At 41.2% G+C, this 27,983-nt stretch overlaps 2 protein-coding genes across 3 annotated transcripts; both read right to left on the minus strand.

Annotated features, from left to right (window-relative positions):
- Window positions 1–261: 261 nt before the first annotated feature.
- cables2b (Cdk5 and Abl enzyme substrate 2b) lies at window positions 262–16,913 on the minus strand. The gene is made up of 9 exons (XM_066702323.1): window positions 16,338–16,913; window positions 10,350–10,442; window positions 9,204–9,281; window positions 7,369–7,477; window positions 6,955–7,114; window positions 6,500–6,603; window positions 5,068–5,174; window positions 4,361–4,565; window positions 262–3,901 (listed from the first exon to the last, which is right to left on the minus strand). The coding sequence occupies exons 1-9, from the start codon at window positions 16,850–16,852 to the stop codon at window positions 3,761–3,763; spliced, it is 1,512 nt and encodes a 503-aa protein (XP_066558420.1). The 5' UTR covers window positions 16,853–16,913; the 3' UTR covers window positions 262–3,760.
- Window positions 16,914–17,520: 607 nt separating this feature from the next.
- ccm2l (CCM2 like scaffold protein) lies at window positions 17,521–27,883 on the minus strand. 2 transcript variants are annotated; one of them, XM_066702321.1, is made up of 10 exons: window positions 27,719–27,881; window positions 25,967–26,134; window positions 25,468–25,551; window positions 24,813–24,996; window positions 24,031–24,662; window positions 23,742–23,874; window positions 23,258–23,321; window positions 22,519–22,672; window positions 20,522–20,660; window positions 17,521–20,192 (listed from the first exon to the last, which is right to left on the minus strand). In XM_066702321.1, exons 1-10 carry the CDS (start codon window positions 27,746–27,748, stop codon window positions 19,915–19,917), a joined length of 1,866 nt encoding a protein of 621 aa, XP_066558418.1. In that variant the 5' UTR covers window positions 27,749–27,881; the 3' UTR covers window positions 17,521–19,914. The 2 variants fall into 2 exon arrangements, with proteins under 2 accessions (XP_066558418.1, XP_066558419.1); XM_066702322.1 differs by lacking the exon at window positions 25,468–25,551 and having other exon boundaries at window positions 27,719–27,883.
- Between the last annotated feature and the right edge of the window lie 100 nt (window positions 27,884–27,983).

The following is a 27,983-nucleotide window of genomic DNA, read 5'->3' on the forward strand; positions in this document are numbered from 1 at the left end:
TGATTGTTTAGTTTGAAAACAAGACTGGTTTGTTTAATGCAATAGGGGACATGTTGGTAAAATATGAAGAACTGCTATAGGATTCTGCCCAACATCAAATATGGTTTAATTTTAATTTGTAACCAGTATGTGCAATGCAGTTTAGAACAGGTCCAGGCCCTACCTTTGATATACAGCTGGGGGTGCTGAGTGCGTGTGAACAAATTAACATTTTATCAGTGTATCGATCAGTGATGAACACAAATAACCCAGAGTCACATACATTAAACATAATCAGAAAATATATTTGAAAAGCTGTTTTTCTTGTCATTTAAAAATAGACAATAAAAAACCGGTTCCATTCACAACAGTACAATTATGAATTTCATGACTGCTAATACAGCATTGTAGACTGTCTCAGCAGACATAAGTGAATTAACAGTGGGCCCTAAACATATGAGGTAATAAAAACTTAACATACAGGCTAATGAAAATTATAATAATAAAAAGGGACATTTTAATTTGATATAATATCAAAGCAAGTCACAGTACCAATACTATTCCACCTCTCTCATACGTTTTTGTACAGTTTTTGTCTTTAAAATGAGAGCTTGGGTAGAGTAGCCTTGGTATTGAAGAGCAGACTGTCACAGCAGATTGTACCGTAGCTATTGCAGCATCAAAGCAGGACTGTTCAGAATACTAATTACCCCCCCCACCCACTTGCGGATTTCATATCGAACTACAGCAACTACTGGAATAAACCCTAGAAAGCTGGGATTCCCCTATTACATAACTCACATCTACAAGCACCGTGGCATTGCCAGGCAAGAGCTTTGGTCAAAAGAAAGTCACAGTGTCAATGCATAATCAGGCAGAAGACTTGCATTTTGTCCACCACCAACTACAGTTCCCAGCTAAGAGCAGGGCAAAGCAATTAACCGAATTGGCTTCATACTTGACAGAATTCATACATTTAACCAAAATAATCTGCTCCAGTTTCATTTCAGGCACTTTGTACTGTGCAGTGTGTGGCAATGTGCCATGAATTTGAATGATCTCGCTCAGAATGGTATCTGGCAACACGGACATCAGTTCCAACATACGTATACGGTTGTTGACTTTATTAGAGATGCCGACAGTCCTTTTTAGGCATATAATCCTGCTACAGTCTGTTTCTCTGATGTGCATTCTCTCTGCAGGCTAATTGCATACAGATTGACAAGAGGTTCAAACAGTACTAATTGCAGCCAGGTATATCTCCTGCAGTGGCTGATCAAGGGACAACTGTAAACACAAATGTAATGGTTATTAACACATCAAATCCTTGCATTCTATCCAGTAAGGTTTGAAAATGGATGTTCAGCTGTTTCAATGATTACCGAGTCTTCAGTTCCTCACTTTACATGTGCTTTGAGTGGACATTACTAAAGATACCAGTTTATCTACATGCAACAAACTTTTTTCTTTTCTTACAGAAATTGTGGTGTTTCGAATGACACTCAGACACTTTCTGTGACGCACTGTAGTATGCAAGCCTACAAACTTCTCAGTGATGCTGTACCGCTGAGTTAATTTCAAAATAAGAGAAATTACATTTAAAAAAAAAGGCAAGAATGATACGTTCTGCTTTAGATTTAGAACTGAAGACAACAGAAAGGTAGTTTTGCATTTTAAAACCTTCGTTAAAAGGAAAATACATATAAACATTTAAAGAATATATATATATTTTTCCTGAGAACATAAAATATGATTGTTGGCATTTAAAGATAATTCCACTGCATTAGTTTTTGTGAATATTTCTCCTATTGAACCATCAATATGGTTGTTGCATCTTCCAACCACAAGATAACTCTTCTAGAGGCTATCTATACCTGTATTGAATGCAATGTTATTTCAGCATGCCTTTCATCAGAAACCAGTAACACTCTGTATGGGGTAAAACAGAGTTCAAGTACGTTTAGAAAAGGAGGGTTTGATCAAATCACTATACAGAGGGCGTTTTCTGATAATATCATAATGTAAACCCAGAAAGCATTGTAAATAAAGTGCAAATGTTTACATTACATGGACCGTTTTGTTTGTTTTTGAATGCTTATGTCTGCAGAGGAAACCATGACAATATTTGCTATCAAACAAAATATTTTCATTAAAAAAAAAAACAATCAATGCACAGTAGAAGGAAAAATAATGCTACGGTTATTATTGATCTGGTACTAAACATTACTAAACATACAAAACTACAAGGTGTGAAAACAGCCAGAAGCACAAGAAAAATATATCTCTTTCACTTTATGTATATTTCACACATCCATTGCTCAGTACCATCATGTTGTTTAAACCTCAGAGCCCATGTACAGTACAGACAATCACAGCATGTATTGCAAATGTGGTAACATTTTGATGAGAAACTGTAATCCCTTTTTCACATATATTAATTGCAATCCCTTTTTGCATACGTCAATGAATACTAGCACTTTCTAACAGTAGTATTATTTACAATACATTACAATACTTGGATGTTACACAATGCATTCAAGTAAAAAAGGGAGTACAGAGGCTTCAGAGTAAGTGGAGAATGTTACACCATACAGTAATACACACAGGTTACTAATAAAATAGTCAAAGACATGTCGAAGGTTTAACAGTATAGCACCATAAATGTGCTTAAAGTCATCTCTAACATAGAGTGCTTGACTGGATGTGCACCAAATTTCTATTTTCTATATAACAAGGTTTGGAAGAACAAACTTATTAAAAATAGCACATAATTACACTTTCAGCAGGCAATAGGACGTCTTGTAGCTTCGCTCTGTGCCAATACTCGTCGGACTCATAAAAAAAATTGCATTAAATAATTTTGCTATATTATTTTTCTAGTAAATGTAGAAAAAAACAGCCTAAGAATAACCAGAGCATAAATATTTTCCAAGAACACAAACAAAAACCCCAAAGTGCAACCAGATAATTCATGGATAAATAACTGTTTTGGTTAGATCCCTTCTGTGTCCAATACAAAATAAATAGCAATTAAAAAAATAAAAATCTCAGACTGGCTTCACTGAGTTTTGGTTCAATGATGTTTACAGCTATCCTTAAATAGCATCTTATTTAAATGCTATTTACGGGAGAGAGAAAAACTATTTCATTGTTTAGACTATTTATATATTTTTACAGCAATCATTTTGTGGCTTCCCAAACCTTTCATTTCGGTTAGATGTGGATTTGACTGAAAGCCAAGATCATGTTGGTAGAGTCTGGATGGGAATTAATGGAGAAAACACACAAATATTAAGGGGTTCTTATGTGGGGAAAAAAAAAAAAAAAACAAGGACTTAACAGACAAAAACTAAAAGGCTCCATAACAACTACTAACAGACTGGTTTTCAAACAATCTATTAACGTACCTTAAAAGCATATAAAAAAATCTGAAATGTTGGGAAATGTCTGACGTTTGCATAACAGTTATCCATCCCTGAAACAGTGGATAGAGGTGGGCTGAGATGCCAGTTACCAGAAGTAGTGTTTCTGTATCTTTAATTATACATCTTAAATCCGAAACCTAAATAACTTAATTGTATATTCACATGGATTTTATTACCCATTATATAGACTGTTTCTGAGGAAAATTACAATTAAAATTAAAAAAGGAAAATATAAGAAAACCTGCCAATTGTCACAGATTTGTTCACTTCTAATTCTCAATACTTCAGGGATGAAAAGCGAAGTGGCTCCTCTTCTCTGGAGCCAGTGTGGCGTGAGGGCAGCGCAGTGGTCCGCGCTAGGGTTGCTGGACGAGCCGGCGATAGTGTGGCATGACTTTGCTCTCTGGGAGATAGAGGGCCATTTCCAGAGCGACTAGGATGGTGAACTCGAAAGGGATCAGTTCTCTCCGATTGATACGGAACCTCTCTTCTAATTTCTGGAGAGAGAGAGAGAGAGAGAGAGAGAGAGAGAGAGAGCAAAAAGAAGTTTGAGGTTTTGAAAAAGTAAAGCTCCTTCATAAGTTGTCTCTAAGCAAAGCTTCAAAGCAGACCGATCCCCTGGTGTATTTACTGCAGAGCAATTGGGCATTTCCTGGCAGCGCCTCCATACAGTTAATCGTGCTAGGGGTTAAATCCTGGTTAGAGGTAACCTGAATACAATCCACACCCTCCCATCCAGCACTGTTTCGTCATTCTCGCAGGGGAGGTTAAAGAGATCACAACACTGTGTGTCCTGAATGAGGAGAATGCCTTTCAGATATGAACAAGGCCAAGAAAAACAAAAATAAAAGATAACGAGTGCTGCAACAACTGATGTTGACAAACGTTTTCGAAAATCGACAGGGCAGAGGGTCACAGGGCCAGCACTGAAGGGTGACCTTTGACCTGGTACTCACGTCAATGAGCTGCTTGACGTCCTGCTTCTTGAGGTCACTGCTGATCTTGGCGGCGAGCAGCACGCACGCGGCGGAGCACAGCTTGCGGTTCTGCTTGTTGAGACGCCCCTGCAACACCAGCTTCTCGAAATACACGAACGCCATTGCCACCGTCACCGGCTGAAGGTTACACTCATCGCCAACGTTTCGCATCTCGCGTTTCAGGCTGAACAAAACACACAGCAATGAGACAATCAGTTTACAAGGAAATCCCAAACTTTTCATTTCAGTGCAGAGGGCATCACATGGTGAGTCCCAGGAACCCAACAGCTTCCTTTACATATATAAAAATGCATAACACACCAGTAAACAATAAGACCTATCCCTGGTTATTCATGCATTCTGGTCCTTTTTAGTGCAAGGACAGATTCCTATATATTTTCAGCACAAACCATTTAAAATTTAAAGAACTTTAAAGTAATAATTTGAATCATTATTTTTTCTTTTAGTACAGGGTCTAAAATCTTTATAAGTGGATATTAAACGTCAGAAAAAAATAAGAAAACTAGTAGTTTAATGAAATCACTGTAACCCTCAGCCGTGACACCCGCTGTATGCATTATAATTCAGTAGCCTGAATAACACCTGACAGAATGTAGAGTTTTATATATTCCAGGAAGAAAAGACACCTATGTAATATTCCTGCACAGTTCAGTATTATCATGTACCTTCTTATCTTGCTCAGTGTCAACTTTATGTGTGGAAACTTCTCTTTAAACGTCTCATTCATGTCTTTCTTAAGGTCTGAAGGCTTCACATACTCAATCACAGTTGTCTGAAAATGCGAGAGAAATATACAGTTTAGCAATACATTGTCAAATGCATGACATTTACAGAAGCTTCACCCGATAAACCACACAAATATAGATTTTAGTACATTTTAATAAATGGGGGACTTAAATTGAACTTTTTGTCATCAGAAAACATGATTGACACTTCCTTGTTCTTTACTTTTCTTCCCCATAAGAAAAATTGTCCTAAAACAAACATGAAAGCCGCATTCCTGGAGCGTGCATGGGCAGGCACAGTTAGAAAGCACCAAATTACACCACTAGGCATCTTGACAAACACAAGAAGTCATCCCTAACAGTGCTGTAATCTCAAAATTAAAAAGCTATCATTTACAACCTCTATTAAATATAAGGCCTTCAAACACGGTGACACTTCTCAATTTTTGATACATTAAAACCACTTCATTTCAGCTCTGACCCTCATTAAGCCTGGGATAAAAGACAAATTATGCTAACAGCATTTTGATAAAGAAACAGCCAACACTAGCGACTGAAGTCGGTGAGATGGTTAACCTTAAAGTGTACTTGCTAACCTAAGTGTCTCAGAAGATGCTGGTGTAAATTAAGAGGCAAGAAATATAGAAGTTGTACCGGCAGCCTTTAAGGGCAGATTATGAAGAAAAGGCCCATAGATTTGTCTCTATCTTGCTGCACTCAATAGTAGAAAAAACAAGCTCCTCTGTAATCTGCTCTAATAGCCCTTCACACAGGTAGTGCACAGATATAGAGCGCAAAGTCCTCCGCCTATATTTAGACAGTGGTATTAGATGTGTTTTATGAGGGAGTCTCCTCGCTGGGCAGTGACCTTCCAAAGACAAAGTCAGGCCTCTCCTTGGCAAAAATAGATGGGCTTGGATTGAACATAGTAGGGGAATCCCTCAGAAGATGCCTCCTGCAGTGATGCTGTGAAGTTATGGTCCAGTTTTGTTCGAGGATTTGTTGGGGCCCCCTCTCTGTCTTTCTCCCTCTCAGTCAAATTAAATAATTCCTGAAGACTAGACTTACTAGTGAGGCCGGTATCTCACTCCATATTTTGTGCCCCGGGTTGTTTACTATTTCTGTCATCAACCAGCTGAGAAGAATGCAGAGTATTAGGAATAACAACCACAGAAAATAAAAAAAAAACATACTATTAATCAAGTACACACCCACCACATTCAGCCGGGCTGCCATCGAGAACCATTTTAAACAACAATAACTGCCCACTTAGATTTGCATTAGATCTGTAACACGTTTCAGGTACGTAAGCAACACGATCCGTGTCTAATCGAAGTGAAATATAGAGTCCCCAGCGAGACTCAGCTCTCACCATGTAGGACGCGAAGATGAGAACCCTCTTGTGTTTCCCGCAGGGCCACTGAGGATCGCTGAGGAGGTAGGGATCGTACTCCGACGTGTCCCCGCTCTCGTTACCTGGAGACACAAGCCATTGAAAAGCCTTTCAGGGAAACGAGAGACGACTGGAGCATGAGTCACTCAGGAGAGGTGCCTGTTGCAGATGGGGAATCACACCTATTGAAACCGCCAGGGGCCCCCAAATCACGACAGCCTGTGCAGCTTATGTTCAGGTAATTAACCTCATACTTTAACAGGCCTCTGTAATAGGCAGAGCAGAGTTCCTACACAAGGATGTGATCCTGACCATCTGTGAATGTGGTAATTAAACAGCCCTGTATGAATCAGTGCAGTAGAGTGAACACAAAACCCAACATAAAACATTCCAGTTCGATTTCAGTTTCAGGACATATCTGGCGCTGCCCTTACCCGCTTCCTGGGCCACAGTCGAGGCACTGAAGCGGGCAGGAGTGTAGTTCCTCTGGACGTTAGTGCGAGACAAGGGTGTCTGGACTGTAATTTCAGCTGGAGGATTCTTCTGCTTGACCAGGGCATTGGTGGGGTAGAGGAATCTGGCGTATGAAACTGTCTGCGGGAAGAACAAACACAAGATCCTCACATTCCAGAGAACAAGTGAAATAAACTGATAAATAATAAAATATCCAATAAATAAACATTTCTTTCATGGCTGAAGGGGGGTTGGCCTTGTGTGAATGGAAACTTCCACTCATTTTCCACAAACTGTTCTGGCTCTCATGAGAAAGCAGTTTTGATGGGAAAAGCTAACAAACTCTGGGAGGGAATGTGTCAGAGGAGGAGGCAGGTCAGTGCTGAGATTGCTACCTTCCCATCGGCTCCTAGTTCCACCCCTTCCAGCCTGGGAATCGTGTCGAGGGAGGGCGCCCCACCCCCAGAGGAGTGTCTCTGCCTCTGTCCGTCCAGTTTGGGGTCACTGCGGGAACGAGATAGTTTAGCATTTGTCCAAAACACGACTCAGACTGCAGTTTGCAGTAAACACAGAACTAAATACAACTTGCAATAGCCAAGGACACGTCATCACACAGTAATGAACACAATGCCGTCAGTGTTGGAGGAAAAGTAGAGACAAACCTCCACATGTGGGGGTCTAAAATGTAGAACAATTCATCACCCCCCGACCCAACAAACAACAAGTTGTGAGAAAGGAAGAATGTGTAACTGGTAAAAAAAAAAAAAAAAAAAAAAAGCGATTCAATAAAAACTCAATAATAATGAAGGACAATATATTCTCCACTGTCATTTATTTTCTTCAGAACTTGAAAAACACATCCCACTATGTCTACAAAATAAGTTACACTTGTTTCCATCTCTGGTACCAGTATGGGTAGGCAGCTCTCACTGCAAATCAGCAAGATCTAGCTATAAATTGCTGCAGTACAGTTTCCAGTTTGAGCATAACTCTAATATGTTAATCGAATAGGAAGTTAACCTTAATCTTCAGGCCAGAAACCTTAAATCAAACAAAACCTTACACAAAATCTATGAATTGGTTATAAAAATCTGTAATTACATTTTCAGGTCTGTACTGTGTTCCATACTCATGTAAAAATGACCTATCTTCTGCACAGTTGTCAAAACCGTGAGTCTCCTTTCATTGGCCTGCTACACTAATACCCACAGGTTGTATCCATCATTTGATTACAAATATACAGCTAATGCTTATATTACGTAAAGCAAAAATATTGAAAGACATTGGTTTAAACTAACCTTATTCACAGGCCAGCCTCCACATTAAGAGTCCTGAGATCTTTGGTTTGTAAAGAGCCTTAACAATCTCCTTTTATCTCGTCATGAACAACTTACATAACATGCAATGTCATTTCCTCTCAAGAAAAAAAAATACAAAAAAAAAATCCTTCCCCCGCTTCCACAAATTACATCAGTGCAGTCAAACAGATGGCACTGCTTAAAGTCAAGGTCAGAGGGCACTGTCTCAGTGTCACCAAAGCCTGAGTGGCAGTGGGAATACTGCAGTGCATATATACAAAATAAATAAATAAATGGCCGAGATGCATTGTTTTTCACATGCCCCCACTAACTTTTTATGCAAAGAAACAAAGCTGGGCCTAGTGATTACAGGATAAAAAAAACTGAACATCTGGGACTGAAACCAGCAAGGAGAAAAAATAAACACCCAAGGTAGTGATAAAAAAAAATTTAACTGGAGGGTGCTCTGCTCAAACTCAAAATTGCACGGTATCCTTTCCCGAAGCTCAGACACCAAACCAAAAAAAACATCAATACCACCACTTTTCTTATCTACAAAGAGCAACCCATGCCAAAAAATACACTGAAAAAAGCAAAACAAAAAAATTAAAGCTAAGGTAATTGGCACTAGACATTGGCTTTTTAATTAAACGTTAGTTGGTAATTAAACCGCATGTAAACTATTTCCATGCCAAGTAATTAACTAAAAACAACTAAAAACTCTTTGTTACTTTATTTTTTTTATTTTTTAACTTTAAAGAGCTCTTTTTTACCCAAACCCCATTTCAATACCAATCAAAGGCTGTTTTTCATCATTGGTTCGCTTTCCAGTACAAACCAACATAGCAGAGTGCTGAGTGGCATGCAATGCGGAGAACTCTCTGAAGATTAAATGAAAACAAATAGGCTTTGTCGGTTTTTGACAAACATACCTGATGTACAAGCTCTCTCCATAGGGCAGGACAGAAAAAGCAGCACACAATGATCTTTTGGCGCATATGAGAACAATTCTGAAATACACAAAGAACAGAGAAAGGCAACATGAGTTCATACACAACACAAGGCAATACCCCTTAAACAAAATGACAGATCTCGTAGGCACTTCCTGTATACAAGCTTCACACCATTGAACATCTCTGTTCTTCAGTCGGGACTTGAATGGTACGTATCAGAACCAAGACATATTGAACCCAATGAACTTGTGCCATATTTCTGACAGTTCTGCACTTGGTTACAGCACACAAGGCACGCTAAGGTGGAATAATACATAAATAATAATAAAGGATCATGTTTGAGATTTGTGCAATTTACCAGACGGATAGTGTTCCTCACACACACACCCACACCCAGGGAACACATGGGAAACTGGCAGGAGGAACTTAAAACACTGACAATGAAAAACTGTGGTGTTTATAATTGCCCCCTGACAAACAGATCTGGTGTTTTTCCACTGGAGCCAGGCCAAATCTACAGGAATAATTCCCCTAGAAGTTCTGCTGTGGGTGTTACACTGCAGGCATAATCATATTATTCTCTAAGAAAGCATGTCCAGCACAGAATGGATATCTTGACTTAGCTTAATAAAGTTATAGGTTATATACAAAACTGAAAGGCTGAAATTTCAATCAAGTCCTCTCTTACACAAGAAATTATACTCAGCATTTGGCAAGCTGGGATTTCACTCTGAAACGTTATTTAATTCTGCACTTCTAGAATACAGGGTTATTAACTCAAAGGTGGTTTGCTTAAGCTGTCAGTTAAGAAACTTCAAATTCCAAAAGTAACGCACAGATTTGTGATTTGTAATTTGTACACTCATATACGTACACAAATATATTTTATTAAACCGATTAAACTTTTTTTAACTTTAAATATTGAGAAAGTAAGAAAAACACTTAACTGATGTGAAAGCTTATTCAATGTCAGTGTTAAAAAACAATCTTGTGCCAAAAAGTCCTCAAAGAAAGGAAAACATTTTAATTTAACCGTTTCTTGCTGGCTTCATTCTGCAGAGTAAAAACAAAATCTTACATCATGTAGTCTATCAAAGGGCAGACTTGTCTCGGCCACATTCATACCTGCTGCTTCTAGTGTCGTACTGTCTCATGTTCTTTATGAAATGGACTTTCTTCAAACCTCGAGGTTTTGGAGAGCCAGATAGATTTCGTGACCTGAACAGAATGAGAGAAAAAAAGTTAATGGAAACAGTTTACTTTTTAAAAAGTTACAGTAAAAGCACTGCATGTGTTCTTGAGAAAGATGTACAGCTATATGTTGCTGATTTTCAACCAATTTAAACCTTTTAAGCAGAGCGTCTGCATAAAATAATTATTCAAACAAGGATTTGATGATTTTGTATAAGAAAGTTGGGAAATATAACGTGTTCTAAGGCTGGTGATCAACAGTGAATGGAAAGCAATCAAAAGCATTTTGCAGATTTTTTGTTTTCAAGAGATGGGTGGAATCACAACCCTGCTATTAAACATATCAAACCTTGCTGAAAACATTAATCAATGCTAGTGTGAAAAGCAGTACAGCACAATTATAGAAAATGTTGCTATTTAAGGAGAACTATAAATAGAATAGAAAATGTCTGACTCTCACATTATAAAAACAATAGTTTGTTCAGGTTGTCAAAATGATCTGAGCACACACAGCACACAGTAGTGCCCTGAAGTCTTGGAAATGAAAATCTCCCTGCAGAAAAGCACAAGTATGCTAATAACAAGGCTATATTTAGATCCGTCTTGGATTGCACGTCTGGTTGATATTCTTCAAACACTAATTCTTGATTAGTTTGAGTAGCTGTAGAGCACTGTCACCCGACGCTACACAGTATGATGGAAGATTCCTCGCTCCTCTGCTATCAAATGACTTTGCTGAAAACAAAGCATTCGTGATTTCCTCTGGGACACTGCGCCTGCCACCACACAGTGTTGTAAGAGCCGTATCTACACCGCTTTCTCCGAGACAACACTTATCCTGGGGAATGAAGCAGCTAATCGGCACTCCATAAACATCCCAGGTACCCGTACGCAGAGGATTCACTTTTCAGCTGCTCGGGTTCGAGATCTCCCAGATCTGCTCGTGCTCGATCTACACAAATGTATTTGCAAGTATAAGATGACACAAATAATGATGTCAGACATCTAATGAAAGGGTCACACAGAAAAATAAGCATGGGAGACTTAGAACTTCATTTTCTTTGGGCATGACTGCAACAATGCACGTGTTCTATGAAATGCAATGAACAATCTTTAAACAGGACCACCACTCACACATCCGTACCAAATCAACCGGAAGCAACAAAAGCTTATAAAAAAAATTCAGTTCATTTTTTTTTTTTTCTGTACAGACTGTATGAAAGTTTTTAATCTGCATTTCTTGATAAACCCCATTGTGACTTCTACAGCATTTGAAATGCTGCTGGGGTTGAAGCGAGTCCCACAAATCATGGAATAATCTTTCACAGAATCCTTTCTTTTTCGTTTGCACAAATTTAACCAAAATTCACCTTATATGGGATCTTTTGGGAAATGGTGGACACTATGTCCACTCACACTGGAGTTCCCACAAATGTTCCCCACACACCATTTAACCATATCTTAAATCATAATAATGATACATATATAAAAATTCATCATGTTTTGTTAAGGGTGAGGTTTTGGTGAGGTTCCACTTGTGAATCACTTCCTGATTGCGGTTTCTTGGTAGCGCAGAAAAAAACATGTTTCAAATGCAATTGTCTTATATTTAAAATGAAAACAATACATGATGTATATATTTTGGTTTATAGTTCATAACAGTTTATGGAAATATAGTTAGATTATTATTATTTTTTTATTTTTTTTAAGTAGGGTTTTGGGATTTAAATGACTTCAGCTGAGTCTGGTTTTATAAAAGGTAGCCTACATGAAGTTCCGATAATGCAAACTTAAGCAAGTGCTCAGGGGCAACAGCTTCTGCAGTGAATAATTTGGAATGAAAACTGTTACACAACTCCCTGCTCCATCTGGTGTTATTTGGTTGACCTATTAGAGTGGACACATTTGTGCTGCCGGTGGGGGGGTAGTTGTTTAATTCAGTCAGCATTTAATTCCAGTTCAGACTGGCACTGTCTGGGCTATCTCAGCGTGATGTTTCGGTAACACCATCGCACCACAAAAAATGCAGATAGGACAAAAAGAGAAATGTAATTCTAGCTTCCATTTTAAATTTGTGTGTTTATGTTTCACAAACTGAACTTGAAATATTTTCAATTCTCAACCTGTCCACACATTGTTCATAATGGTTCCCTCTCCCAAAAGACAGGAATAACTGCAACTGTGCTTGCTTTGGCAATATCACATCTTTCACACTGCGCCTCCAGTTGTCACCTGTGTGACTCACTTCCTGTTTACAGAAACACATCTTCAGAAGCTGCAGTCTTTGAAGTCACACAGCATCAGTCTGGTTACACTGGCAGCACAGTCACACATCAACGAGCCCGGTGGTGGTCTTAGCTTTTGATATCATGTTCATTTTTTGCTTCAGGTTTTAAAAATAGGTTCAGGGCCGGGCTCCCATGTTCCACATCATTAGTCATTAAAGCAAATTAAGGTTCCATGCAAGCTTTCATTACACCATGTTCCTCTGAGTGCCCTGACCTCAGTAATATTCACTTCCACACTCACTGCTACACCACTGCCCTGGTGATGTGGCCTTTACTCCTTATGATACCATTTCTTCACAGCACGTTTTCTTTTTGTTTGCCAGAAAACATGGAAACCTTCTACATGCGGAGACATTCATGTGTGTATATATAACCTTTGCGACAGATAATATTTAACAGATGGCTGTTCTGCTCTCATTTCCTTATTTGGACAGGGAGTCCAAAATTCACACAACCAAACAACTCCTGACATGTATAAGACCACCTACGAAATTGAATTTTATTATTACACTACAGTAAATTATGACATTGTGCAATGGATACACATTTTTTTTCCATTAAGAAGGCCCAGAGGCGGAGTTAATCAAGATCTGTTCAATGTTGTGATGGGACTTGCTTGCTTTTCTGACTGTTAAATACAAACTGTGGCTCCAGGTGTTCAGAACAGGAGCGTCTTTGGGAGTCTGATTACTACCCTCTGTGCTAAATAAACGACACTACCTTATAACTCCTCTTCATGCTGACAGGTTACAGTAAAAGCACAGTAATGATGCATAACCGAAAGTGTGTTGTAAATTGAATGTGAAGTGTGAAGAATACTGCCTTTTATTGAGGTGTACAATGGGACACTGTTGCCAAAGGTCAGTTTAATTTGTTTCACTCATGAGCCTTAATGGTATCAGTACATATAGTTTTTTGCCTTCCTGATTCATTGTGAGTGAGGTAGAATGGCAAAACAAGCCATGGCGAGAACAAAACCACACAAACACCTTTCCGCAGTTGCATACTGGAAGGGAAATCAAAAGTTTGAATAAATGAATGCTGAAAAAGAGGCTTCTTAGAGTGTGAAGATGTAGGCTTTAGAGAAACATTTTCCGTAATCAAAACAAATCTGCATCTTACTGGGTATTAAACCCAACGGTCTTACATAACAGATTCTTAATCTCTGACCCAGCTCTCCCCCTGCAGGGCGCGTCTTTAGGATCCAGATGGAACAGCTGTGACTCAGACACAGCAGACAGAGCTCCAGTGAGGTGACCTTGGACAGCTTTACATTTCAAATCACAAGTTCAACAAGCTCTCCAACTCAGAATCAATTGTTTGGCTTAGTGTTACCAGAAGCAACAAGCCAAAGAATACATCACCGATACATCCCAGTCCCACTGACGATAAGGATCTTTGCACTGTGTTGGGTCACTAACGCAAGCACCTGCACAAGAGCAAATACATTTAAACTTTAAACTGGGAGCACGATACTGTTATCGAAGAACAAACTGAGAAAATGTTGACTTCATATTGTAACTAAGCTTACAGGTCTTGCTTTCCTTAACCATTGCTTTTTGTATCAACTCTTAACTCTTCACAGCAATTCTGCAACTCAAAATGGAAACCTATCAAAACCTAGAAAAGCATGTTTTTTGTCTAAAGGTACTTCTAAATAATCTGTCGCTGTATGCAATAAGATACTGTCTGTCTCCATCCCTGGCTCTACTCCATTTACCTACCCCACTTTCACACCAGCCCTAGCCAACAGCAAAACTGTAAAAACAACCCAAATGTAGGCTTCCCTAATTCAAATTAATAACCACTGCCAAGGTTTCTAATTTGCCATTTTTTATCTTGGTTTTCTTAATGATCCATATCCGTTAAGACAGGGATAATAATAGTTAATTACCCCAACACCAACACAGTATTCAGATTCTTTATTCACAGCTCAAGAGATTCGCTAGCCCTGGTTTTTGCAGACTTGTCTACTCATTTCGCTTCAGATTACTGTTGAACAGAATGGAAATATTGAAGATCAGCACAGAATTCACTCCACTATCTTATTGGTCATACACTGCAGGTCAGAAGCAGTACAGACATCTCACCAATAAGGACAGACACAAGAAATACAATCTCATCCAAATATGGGAGTCAAAATGCTTTCCTTCTCCTAGAGTAACTAAGAATTGACATCTTAGTTACACAAGCTTTGTGTATGGATTGTAATACATGCCCTAAAAGCCTGACAGGAAGGTATACAAGCCTTTGTTCAGTAATTCTGACTTACACGCTATATAGCTTTACAGTCAAATGGATGCAATGGAGTGATTTATTTTTGACACCACAGCAGGACAGATTTCAAAGTGTGGCAAATGAAATGCAGCCTCCTTCCCTTGGTGGATCATATATACTGGACTGAGGCTATGTTGCGTAATTGTCAGCTGAATTAACAGGCAAAATAACCTAGCAGTGCTGGATGTGGAGTCACGCTGAATCACTGTTTATGTCCCATGACTCCATGAAAAAGGCTTTGCTGAAAACATGTAACCAAAAAAAAGAAAAGAAAAAAAAAACTGATGCCTTCCTCTTATTACACAATGTGTTCTAAAATATTTAAAATACAAAAGCAAAGAAAACTGAAAGAGCAAAGCTGTTTTTATTTGGTACCGATACAAACTTTTAAAATGTAATTTCTGTATTTAAATATTTAGCTGTAGTTTACAAACAAATTTTAAGTATACAGTTCAGTTTCTAGTAGTGAAAGCTTATTGTGGAACAATGACATACTACACTACTATAATAAACAAAAAAGGTGTGTTAATATAATAACGAGATTGGCAGAAGAGCAGCAGGGGGCATATGCTTTAAATGCACTTCAGTGTTCATAAATCTGTTCATTTAAAATACTGCTGATGAAACTAACTGTTACAGTAAGTGCTGACTGTTCTTTATATTTATTTTGGTGTTGAAAATGAACATTTACCATTTATATATACATTTATATTAAATGTTACTTGTAATGTATAATAGCACTTGTGCAAAACAGGATACAATAATAAGACTTTCAAGTCCAAGATCATTACTGACAACCTCTGGATAACCATGATGGTCAGATCTCTCTCTCTCTCTCTCTCTCTCTCTCTCTCTCTCTGTGGGGATCACCTCTGCAATACAGTAGGACCGTGAGGTCACAGCTGATTGGATTTCCGCTCTAATCCTAAAGTTAAAAATACTGCGTTGTCGTCCTTGTTGCGCAGATTTCCGCAGATTTGCAGCTTTGAACCAATTAAATGACCAGATCTGTGCAGAACTGCGGAAACCTGCGCCACAGTTACGAATTCTGCGTTTAAGGGACAATAGGGGACCCGGAAGAGATTGTGAAGTATATGTTTAGAAGAAGTGCAAAGTGTCTGGGTGTCAATACATAATACAAACTTCCCGTGCTGGATCCAGGAAGAAAACATACTGAGGTCATGCACAAATCCGACACAGCCAAAGCACTCGTCTCGTAGTAAAATAATCAGCTGCGGGGATGCATTTGCAACACGTTAAGTGTGTAGTTTTAATCACACGCCTCCGCCGAGATGTGCAGCACCTGGATTTGACTTGCCTGTAAGGCTGGAGGTCCCGGTGCACGCAGGACACTTACCTCTGCCGGGTGTCCAGGGTCAGGGAGTTGCAGCTCTGGACGGAGAGCAGGGTGGGGGGCTTGGTACAGGTCCCTAGAAGGGAGGTCGGCGGAGGTCCTGTGGGAGAGAAGAGACTTCCATGGGATGCGAAGGTGCCTCCCTCCGGGAACACCTCGCTGTCTATCGCGGCACTGTCCCCAGTAGGCAGGACTAAGATAGGGGGTACGCCAGCGACCCCAAGCCTCGGTGGCAAAGTAGCCGCGCCCCCGCCCAGGGTGGATGACAGCTGGGGGAAGGTGCCGTAGTTCCCCGCCTGAACCGCCGCGGCAACCCCGACGTCGTGAGCCTGGAAGTCGGCGTCTCTGTGGTGGCCATTGCTTAAGTGATAGACGGGCCGTCCGTCAAGAGAGATATTGTTGAGGAAGGAGAGGGCGGCCTGCCTCCGACGGGAGTCCCTGCTCTTCCGCAGGTGCTCTTTCTGCGTTTTACTATTGTTGTTCAATGTGCTGTGCGAACTGCAGGTCGCAGCCGCCATTCTCCAAATGACAGGAAGCCCACACGCCGAGAACTCTCTACCCGGCGTGAGGCTTCGGGCCCGCCCACACGACAGCTAATTGGTCCAAAACTGCACTCGTCCCGCCCACCAGCCACCTTATTGGCCGAAACAGCCCCTCTCCCGCCCACCCACCACGCAGCAGAGCCAAACTGAGCAATATGCAAAACAGGTGACGCTGCGAGGGTTGGATTGGCTGTCTTTGGTTTTGTTATGGAACAATACAATGGCATGGTTTGATTTTATTTGTTGTCAACTGTAGGAATGGATTTACCTTCAATATATAACATAGAATGCTAATACACAGGATCATTGTCTATATATAAGTGTGTATCTATGATGTTACAATCTAACTAAACATATTCACAGTAAAATATTAACTTTATTTGATATTCACAGTATAAATCATGTTTGTGTGTGTGTATGTTTTGGTTTTATTACTCATTTCTGGGATGTGTAAAGCTCCCATTCAGTGTTGGTCTATGCAGTATTTATCTTGATGATATTTAAATATCTGAAAAAGATGTGTTCAGCACTGATGCAGACATTATAGGCTGCAAGTCGCATGGTTTATGGAGAAAAGTGGCACCGTCTTTTTCATTTCGCTCAAACAATCATAAAGAATAAATAATGCATCAAAGACGACTATGTTTTCTTTCCAACCACAGTTAGTTTTATTAAGTTACCAATATTTAATTTCAGGAGATATTTTTATGACATAACATACAGAAAGGCAAGGGGCAATTCATTGGCAAACTTATTTTGTTCTTTTATGTAACATGTTCTCCCTCCAGTCAGTTGCTGTTGAATGATTGTTCTCTACCACAGGGCTAATGCATTGGGAAAGTTGACTCTTGTGAGACCAGGAATTAATGATTTAACACGACACCAGAAATGTCACATCTATGGCCAATCTGAGACTCAAGTTGCCCTTCTCAAACAGAGATGGCCTGGAAAGTTATTCACAACAGAACTGGGAATGCAAAAAATGGTACTACTTTCACATTATTATAGCCAATACTTTTGTACACCATAAACCTGACATCGTGTGATGCATAAACAAAGTGCTGTTTTATTTATTAAACAAAAAACAGGCCTTAACAAAAGGTGCCCTTGGTTTTGCATTCTAGGTTTTCTTGAAACTTGCACTGAATCTCTAGTAGGTTGATATGTCTGGAGGGTGTGGAAAGGGATGTGTCAGGTGGTGGTTGTGCTTGGCTTTAGATGTGTTTCAGATGGTAAGTGAAATAAATGTCAGTGTCTCAAGCTATCCCTCAGAGGCCGCTGTATATCAAAAAGTTGTTTCCTATTGCAGTCCCATCGGGCGAATTCTGGATTGCTGATTAAATTGTAGTGGGGGGGTGGAGGGGTGATCTTCTGTGAGAAAAATGTGCAGAACTAAAACAATCTAACCTTGCCTCTGGCTATGTTGCTTGAATCTTAAAAAAAACATTAAAACAAACAAATAAGCCAAAATATCTCAGATGTCTTGGAACAATATGGCATGTTTTGGCAAACCAAGGAGGAAACCATATGTTCGACTCATGCCTGCTAATCGTATGTTTGAAAACCAGGACTGGGCAGATACCGAGCAGGACATCTAAAACACTGGTATGTGTGATTGATGGGTGACCCTATATTCTGATTTATCTCTAGGACCATACTATACCCTGCCAGGCCCCTTGGCCAGAAAGAAACATTTTACTAAGAGGATAGACTTAGAATGGGGTTAATCCTCCAATACGGTCTCTCAGGGACGGCCAAATGCTTACAGGACCATGTTTTCTACTGCCATGGTTGTTCTTTCTGTTTTCACCCACTGCACATTTAATTTGTGTTTGTTTTGATTACATGTGGTCAATGAAGTAGATTAATAAGGCGTTTCTCACCTGCACAGTGAGCGCATTTGAGCTCGTTTGCCCTGTGGTAATTCCCGTATTGACTGATGGCACTTTTGCTTTAAAAGCTTTTGAACTGATGTGCCTTCAACCCAACATTTGTCTCACACTTTTGTTCTTGTACAGCCTGCAGTGATTGCCTGCTCGACCTGGGTGAATGCTCTGCTCAAAATGATATCCAGAGCATATGTTTCTTTACAGCATGAAGAGTTACATATATAATCTGCTCTTAAACACATGTATGACTTCATAGTGCTGATTTTCATGGCACAGGTTGTTCCTGTATGATCACATTGCTTTAATAGCTTTCGTATAGTTTAGGAAGACAGAGCTTTATCTCAGTGTATTGTTCTAACAGTAATGGCCTACTTTCTCTTTTAATGGAAGAAGCCTAGCAAAGATTTGCAGCAATACATTTTTAGCTGCATTCAGCAGATTTCTCACAATATTCATACTGCACAGTGGCAAGTGCCTGCGGTCAACAGTCCATCCGTGTTATAAGAAAAAATATTTTTTGTGACTTTAACACATACAGTTATCTGTATATTACTTCTTGATGTATTCTTAACCATTACCCTTTGCTTGCTCATAAGCTTTCTAGCTACATAAAAAATAGGCACAGATGAAAAGAAAACACAAATAACCCTGAGGTCTTGCACAGCTTGTTCTGAAAACTCAGTCATCCATACATTTATTTGCCTACCAGAGTCACTGGGGTTCAAAGAATGCTCCAAGGAAGGTCATGCCAACTGAATCAGTGACAGTGTCGCAGTGTTTCATAATATATTTCCACAGCAGATCTGATTTGTGCTGCTCAGTCCCTAAGACGAGACTCTAATTAGTTTGCACAGCAAGATAACTGAACAGCCTGTTTCTCTTTGTGTTAATATATGCCTTTTTGGCCGTAACTGGGGTCATCTTTGTTGCGTTTATAAATAGCCCAGTCTATGACAATGTGTACTTACAGATGAAGGAGACTTAAATGCAGACCCAGTCAATCTGATTTGAAACATAATTCTAATAATAATTATATGTGAATGCAAATAGAAATGGTGGATTAATTCTATAGCTTACCTTTCACCATACAAACAAACAATTAATTTGAGTGTAAAATCTCTGTGTCTCGAGTACTCTGCCAGCCTCTGTTCATAAGTAGTTTTCCTCTTCCTCAATGTCCCCATCTTCCTCGAAGCCCAGGGCCTCGATGTCATGCGTGATGTCAGTGATCATGCGGTTGAAGTCCTCTGAGCCAGAGCGCAGGGACCAGCTGTCATAGCTGCGGACTGCCGAGGCCGACGTGTTGCTCATACTCCTCTTGATCCGCCCGAAGCTGTCCGTCAGGATCCCGCCCTCCCGAATCCCGATGCTCTCTAGAAAACTCTCGAACACACCCACGTCTTTGTCCGGGATGAAGGGCCTCATACCTCAACCAAGCAAAAGTGACAACACCTCATCAACCACACACGCTTTTGCGGCTTAGACGGCCAGTTACATGGAACTAGAGGCGTAAGATAGCTGAACAGCATCTAACACGTGACTTTCTCACAATCATCACATCCCAACCTCATAGTTTTGGAAAGTTCAGTAATAAATGTTTACTTATAAAGCGGACAGTTTGGCTTTCTCGTGAGAATCACTGTAACTAAATACTATGCAAATTGTGTTCTTTGGAGTTTTTCCCAGTTAATGACTCCAATGCCATAAGCTAGGCCCTGACAAATTGGCAGTGCGTTTGACAGTGTAATCCTCTTACCTAACAGTAGGAACTTCCTTTTGTCTCCATACAGTTGGAGCAGGTCTGGGCAGAACTCCTCAATGGGGGCTCCAATTCTATACTCTCTCAGAAGGAGGGCAAACTGCTGGATCTCTTGTGGGGTAAGCTTGCTCCTCAGCTTGAAAAAATAATAATGAAAGGGTTTTTGCTAATTAGATGTGAAGAGGATAATTATGAGAGGCAACCTCCATTAAATGAGCAATCAGTTCACAATATAATAAGAAGAGGGATTTTATCAGGCTTCTTTGGGTTACACAGTGCCAGTACTTCATTCCATCCTTTCATCTATCAATCAGCTATATCAATTGTGGTTTCTCCTTCACACAATCTGAGGTATTTATTTACTTATTTATTTACATAACGTCATGTGGTGGCATGGAGCACACAACATTTCTGCCATGATAAGCACTGCATCTCCCAGAAACCCTGGGGGATGACTCAGCATGTGTGCAACCTGCAGGGGTCCCAGGTTTGGCCGACTCCAGTATAGAACCAAGATGCAGACACTTCCTGTTTGTTGGGTAGAATAGGAGCAGGGGTTGAAGGCAGAAGAGCAGACCCCCTAAAAAGTGCACTGCACCAAGGGAGCAGACACAAACATTTGTATATGAACTTGGACTTGGATTTAGGATCATGACATGGATTGTCTGTTAGATCTATCTTGTGCTTGTTTATTAGTATCTTTTGTTGATAGAGAGGGGCCCTGCAAGAGTGAAGGGAGGCTCTAACAAGGTTTTTGTTCCCCGAAGGGTTTTGTTTGGTTTTCTTTCGTTCTTTCTGCAGAATTAATTAATAAAATCAAGTCCATTTGCACAGTATTAACCCTGTCTTTGTATGTCACTTTCCAAAGACCTCGCCTATTTAACAAGCCATCCTCCCACAATGCCACAATACTTATTAATTTATTCATTAATTCACTTCATTATTTTGCAGATGATTACACAAACCAGATACAGACGGGTGACAAATTAAAGGACAAATCAACATAAAGTGTCTCAGTAAGAACAGCTTCAATGCTCTTGGCACAGATTCTACGAGTCTCTGGACTCTACTGGAGGGATGAACACCATTCTTCCAAAAGATATTCCCTCATTTGATGTTTTGATGGTGGTGGAGAACTCTGTCTAACACGTCGCTCCAAAATCTCCCATAGGTGTTCACCTGGGTTGAGATCTGGTGACTGCGAAGGCTATAGCATATGATTCACATCATTGTCATACTCATCACACCATTCAGTGAGCCCTCGTGCCCTGTGGATGGGGGCATTGTCATCCTGGAAGAGCCCACTCCCATCAGGATAGAAATGTGTCACCACAGGATAAAGGTGATCACTCAGAACAACTTTGTAATTATTTGCAGTGACCCTTCCCTCTAAGGGGACAAGTGGAGCCAAACCATGCCAGGAAAATGCCCCCCACAGCATAACAGAGCCTCCGGACCCCCTCACTGTAGGTGTCCAACAGTCAGGCCTGTACCGTTCTCTTGGTGTCCCACACATGCACTCGCCCACTTGTCCAGAACACGAGCCAGTTGAGCGTCTGTGTGACTGAAGCTCCTGCCATTCGTGCCTCAATAATGACGCCTCTTTCAAAGTCCTTTCAAGATCCTTTCCTCTTGCCATCTTATTTAAAAATCGAGGTCAACCGGGCCTGCTCAGCATTTGTATACATGCCACAGAGCATGATAGGATGTTAATTGCTTAATTGTATCATGCAGTACACCTGTTTGGAGGCATCTGCATTCGTTATGTTCCTCCACTCATTTATTCAGGTTTTTCCATTCATTTGTCACGTCTGTATTTATCAATATATCTCACTTGTTTTCATGTATTCAAATCACTTTAGACCCAAATACCCACTCCAAAGTATATAACTAGTAACTGGGGGGGCCCTTAGACTCAATGGCGTAATAGGTTGAAATGTTTCCCTTGTGAAAACAGGTGCGAGTAGCCACCAGCCACCCCAGTGTGTTCTTACAGTGATCATGTACTCCTGCAGGAGCTGCACCCCCAGGCTGCTCTGGTCACTGTGCACGGAGGCCAGGCTGTGGCGAGACTCCCGGAAAGACAGGGAGGAGTTATCGCTGTAGTTCTCGCTGTAGTAGGGGTCGAAGGTCTCTTGAGAGCCATTACTGTAGGAGACAGAGACAGAGAAGGTTGCAGGGGATTATGATACCACCCTAGTTGTCCACTGAGAAATGTCAGATGCAGGTTTTAAAGTGGAAAGCACTGTCAGAGGTGGTTTGTAAGCAACTTTACAAACACGCTGTAAAAAGGGGATATGAAAGCGCTTATTATTTTCAATCAATTGCATTTACAGAGCAGTTACAACTCCTTAAAGCTTTGGATAACCCTTTAGATTTAGGTGAAGTGTATGGGGTGACTTATTAAGTTCTTTATGGAGAGCATATCACACTCAGTCAAGGAGGACTTTGTGTAGTCTGGGCATGATACACAAATAACAGCCCATTGTATGCAATAAAGGGAATCTACAACAACCAGCCTCACAGTAAAGTAGGCCCTTATGGCTGCCTCTGTGGAGTTTTTAAGATTAATCTGTTTCTCGAGTATCACACATCTCCCAAGCAGGATTGAATTATTTCCTGAGTGAGCCGTAGCCAAAGCGCGAAAGAAACACAAGCAAAATAAATGTGACATCTGCAACCCGGTGCCATGTCTGAGGCCAACGTTTCCGTTTGATTTAACAAGCGACTCACAAAGAGCTGCAGCAGCTGAAATCTGCCTCATAGCCGTATGTCATATCTGTCAGACAGCTGTCACCTGGGAAACCAAAAGAAAGAATTCATAAATTAGAAAGAGGTGTAACTCTGCGTCTCTGTTACCATCCGTAACTGTTTTCTTTAAACATATCAACTGAGGTTGCACATAAACCAACCAGTTATTCCTTTCAGGTGGAAGCAGATTTTTTACCTTGCCTTTTACCTCACTTTTTACTTAACCACAAAAACGATGTCCTCTCTGTTGATGACATGTGCTGCACGATATAAGGAGTAAATACCCTTCAAAGCTCTTCAAAACCTAGCAACATCATGTATTTTTCATGAGGAAGCAGCTGTGATACTGTCAGGCTGACATCTCAATGGGGACAGATGTGAATCCGATGCCTCCTGACCAGCTGTGTGTGTCGCACACAGACAAGCATCGCACATTCAGAGAGACCACTTGGAGCAGGACACATACTTCTCTGGAGCCAGTAGTGGTCCGGCGTCGAGGTGTAGTGGTACCCGGCCCGATCCACACACTCGATGTTCTGATCGCCGTAGATTATCTGGAACACCTGGCCAATCAGGGCGCAGTATTCCTCTGCAGCATCCTGGGAGAATAATCCTGGACGTTTATCTGACACATCCAAAACTTCACTTAATTCAGAGATGGCAATTCATCATACTAATACTGAAATGCTATTGCAGTGCACCAAGGAGAGACCTGAAATTATAAATAATAGTCCTTACCAATCACAGTGACTTACCCTATTTTCCACAGCCAGGATCACTAGGTTGCAGTACGCGTCTGGACAGGGAGTTGGCTTCAGGGGGTCGAGAGGGTTGATACCGGCGTTGCGTCTCTCCCAGCTGCCATAGGACTTGCCCCTCTCCCAGCTCCCACTGTAAGCCTGCCGGCGTTCCCAGCTTCCCCCGTATGTGTGCTTCCTTTCCCAGCTCCCCCCAGGCTTGCCTGTGTGTCGTCGCTCCCAACTGCCCCCAACACCGGCTGCGTTCCTCCGCTCCCAGCTCCCGCTCACTGGCCGGCGGTCCCAACTCCCACTCATCGGCCTCTTGTCCCAACTCCCACCTGGCTTCCGGGTCTGCCTCCTCTCCCAGCTGCCCCCCACCTGCTTGCGCTCCAGGCTTCCTCCCCCCGGGGCTTTAATCTCCGAGCTGCCCCCGGTCGGCTTCTGCTCGTGCCTGCCGGACATCTTCCAGTCCACACTGCAGATGGTGTGTCTGCGCTCCATGGTGCCCCCTGCAGGACGCCGCTCCATGTTACTGACTGTCTGCCTCCGCCCCTCGACACCCACGGCTCCCTGCTTCCTCTCCAGGCTGCTGCTGGGGTGCCCCCTCTCAAGACTGCCCCCTGCTGGAACAGGGTCCACACCAAGGCCTGGAACACACAGGAACCCAGTTTGCTGTTGAAACGGCAACCATATGTATTTTGATCAGGGAAGAAAAACACAACCTGGGACACGGCACATCTCCAAACCTTTCCCCGCACATTCACAAGGAGTGTGAAGTTACTCCTACAGTACTGTACCCGTTTTTAGCACTAGCAGGTGCAGCGCATCATCCCGCAGGTAGGAGGCTGCGGCAATCTCATGGGTGGGGATGCGTAGGATGAGCTCCTCATTGTCCCTCCAGGTGAGCAGCAGGCAACGAGCTGACAGGCTGAGGATGCTGTCCTGCTCCGGCGTGGTCTTCAAGGGCAGCTCTTTCAGCTTCTGTAAACCCACAACCTCAGTTCTCAGCTGGAACTTTCATTTGATACTTCTGATACGTCTGTCAGCCCTGTGTTGTATGGCATCCTCCCTCCCCGCCTCCCCTGGGTTCCTTATTCCAGAGCTACAATCACACACCACTGCTCTGTGCTCCTTGATTGCATTTTAAGATTTCCCCTTAGACACAAATCTGTAGCAAATCCTCTCAGATATTTCTTCATTTTTATACTTTACAGCAAACGGTATGAGATGGTCACTGTACACTGAGCTTGACATGCCCTTGATAAGGCAATGTCCTACAGCGGTGTAATCAGGAGGTTTAAAACCTGTAAAGGTTTCAGCTGCCATCAATCGGCTCTATCAAGTATATGATTTACGAGTGATACGCTGGGAAAGTGAATAGATAAGATCCAAATCTATCTTGTTCATGTGATTCCTTCATCTCATGTTGTCATTCGCGATCACCCAGCCTACCCTGGCCATGTCGAGAAGCTGTAGGACCTCATCTCTGCTAGAGGGGTTCAGTGAGCATGACACCCAGGTCAAATGACCTAGAAACTGAAGACAGAAGGGGATTCATTTGAAAAGGAGGTAAAACCTGCAAAACTAGATATTTACAAATATATATTTCTTCTCCTAATCATGTTCGGAAGATAAGATCTTGTCATAACGTCAAGCACTAATCCACCAGAAAATTAAATCATGAGAACAGATTTTTGAACCACTTGAGAGTGTCAATCTTATTCTTGCAAATAGCTGAATTTAAGGCTCAAACCGTGAAGCTGAGCAACACTTATCAGTTCAAAACTCCTCACTGCAGAATGAGAAACATTCAGTTGCTGCTGATTGTGTTGACGCATGTGCAATTGGAGTGACATTTGTGAGCTCAGGGCTTGGGTACACAATTATGGATCTAAGGTGAATTCAAGGAGTCTGGTGTACTGCATCAGGCAAATGGGAGGGCGAATGTTACCTTGACTTCCTTCTCTACATAGTCGTGCAGAAGCCTCTCAGGGTGGATGAGGAAATCGGGAGGATAGAGGGGGACAGAGTGCAGGGGCCTCCTGTACAGGCTGCTCCTGTCCGCCTGCCTGCGTGGAGCTTTTGGGAAAACCAGCCGCTTGATTGGAGACACGAATCCCTGAGCGGCAACAGTCAATTACACTCACAAGCATGCCAGGCAAAAGACAGGGCCATTGAGCGACTCCCATACCAGGCAGAAGTCACAGATGACATCATAGGTGTCACCCTGCCGTTCTGTCGCTCCTAGCCTGTCTTACTTGATGTGACCCCTGCTATTCAAGAATGATCGGTCCATTAGTGTAGTGTGATGTACACCACAGATATACTTGACAACACAGCTTTATTACTTTATATATTATATTATATATTATTTCAACAGAACACTTCACTGGAAATGTGTGTGGAACTATATGATCAATTTTCAATGTTCCGTAGTGACCAGAACAGAGATATTTCAGTACTCAGGTGATTCTTGTGTTTCTCAATTTTGGGGGAGAGCTTAGGAAGGTTTATCCCTGGACCTCTGTCTTCAAAGACCTACATATTGGCTTAATGCGACCACACAGTTATCACCACATACAGACGCCAGCAGCCTTGCATGGGTCAAAACTAGCTGGCCTTGTGGTTTTATGAGGCATTAGGGATATATAAATGAAGAAAGCTTTTGAAATGTATATCTGATTAGTAAACGGAAACATTCTTTATGAACAAAGTCCAGAATTGTATATGAAAACGATGACTGCGAAATGTATGAACAATTTACATCTTTCTTGTGTTTTTAAGACATTTAAAAGAAAAGATAATGAGATCTGTTCTTCAAGACATAAATGCCTTTGGGTAATGTTAAAAAAAAAAAGCGTTGTGAGTGAAAAATAGCCACAATTAGCCACGGAAGTGTTGTAATTTCACTTTCAAATTTTTGTTGGATAATTGCATTTAAAGAAGTCATGTACACCACTCCAGGCAACAGATTTAAAATTCTGACTTATGGAAATAATTTTAATGAGGCTCGGTGATTAAGATCTAGCCAGGTTTGACTTCTGCACCATGGTGCCACACAGGGAAGGGAAACTATTGTTCAAGGTGCTGTTTAATATTCACTCCGGACAAACACATGGGATTCTAACGTTACATCACCTGAATTTACAGGACTATTGATTTTGAAATGGTTTAATTGCCTGTTTTTGTCTTTTCAAACCCTCTGTTACTTATATAACTTTTGCCCACCTTTTTTTCCGCACTTGTGCTGAAATAAACGTCTTCATCCCACCTATCTGTAGTTTAAATGTACATAAGAATAACTGACATTTAGGGTATGTATCATAATGCAGTTCTCTCCCTTGATTTAAAAGGCTGCAGAAATGAATTTAGGCCTAGTTTAACAACAACACAAGGCTCACGGTGGTGATAAACAGACAATTGAATGTATTATGGTAACACGAGCCTAGGTTTCTTTAAACAAGTCTCCCTTAGAATTAAAAAATAAGTTAAGCCTAAACAGCCAAGTAATTGAAAGTTCATGACTTATCTAGAAGAATGAAGTTACAAAATGTCACACTGTTTAAATCTCGGCCATTATCGCTTCACAGGAAGCTAGGAGATGAACCTGATTACAGCTCCCATTTCTCGTTAAAGCAGAGCCTGTTGCGTCATGTACTATTAAAAAAAAGAGTGTTATTCGGACAAATGGAAGCACACATACCTTTTTTCCTTTCTTGGGCTCATATTCCATCCCTTCTCGCCACTTTTACTCAAGTGGTGACAGCGTCTCGGTGCTTTGGGATCTGCCGCAGTGTCTGTGCATTGGGAGTTGACCATGCCATTGAGGAAACTCAGTTTTCCTGTGCAAGAGGAAACTCCACCAGAAGTCCTGATATAAACGGAGTTCGGTCTCCATGCTCCCGACTCTGATTGTGCCGCCACACAAAGCAATTCGTTTTTTGTTTGTTTTCTTGCAAAACTGTTCG

The sequence above is a fragment of the Amia ocellicauda genome, chromosome 4 (genome assembly GCF_036373705.1).
Source record: "Amia ocellicauda isolate fAmiCal2 chromosome 4, fAmiCal2.hap1, whole genome shotgun sequence".
NCBI classification, from domain to species: domain Eukaryota; kingdom Metazoa; phylum Chordata; class Actinopteri; order Amiiformes; family Amiidae; genus Amia; species Amia ocellicauda.

Bases quoted from the DNA above. Each gene is read 5' to 3' on its own strand.
- ccm2l (XM_066702321.1), bottom strand. From the start codon at position 27,748: ATGGAATATGAGCCCAAGAAAGGAAAAAAG. The intron at 24,663-24,812 runs GTACAGTACTGT...TGTGTGTTCCAG, and splicing joins CCTGCTAGTGCTAAAAACGG to GCCTTGGTGTGGACCCTGTT. The intron at 20,193-20,521 runs GTAAGAGGATTA...TGCTTGGTTGAG, and splicing joins AAGGAAGTTCCTACTGTTAG to GTATGAGGCCCTTCATCCCG.
- cables2b (XM_066702323.1), bottom strand. From the start codon at position 16,852: ATGGCGGCTGCGACCTGCAGTTCGCACAGCACATTGAACAACAATAGT. The intron at 6,604-6,954 runs GTAAGGGCAGCG...TTGTGTCTCCAG, and splicing joins GACTGTGGCCCAGGAAGCGG to GTAACGAGAGCGGGGACACG. The intron at 5,175-6,499 runs GTGAGAGCTGAG...TCGCATTTTCAG, and splicing joins TCATCTTCGCGTCCTACATG to ACAACTGTGATTGAGTATGT.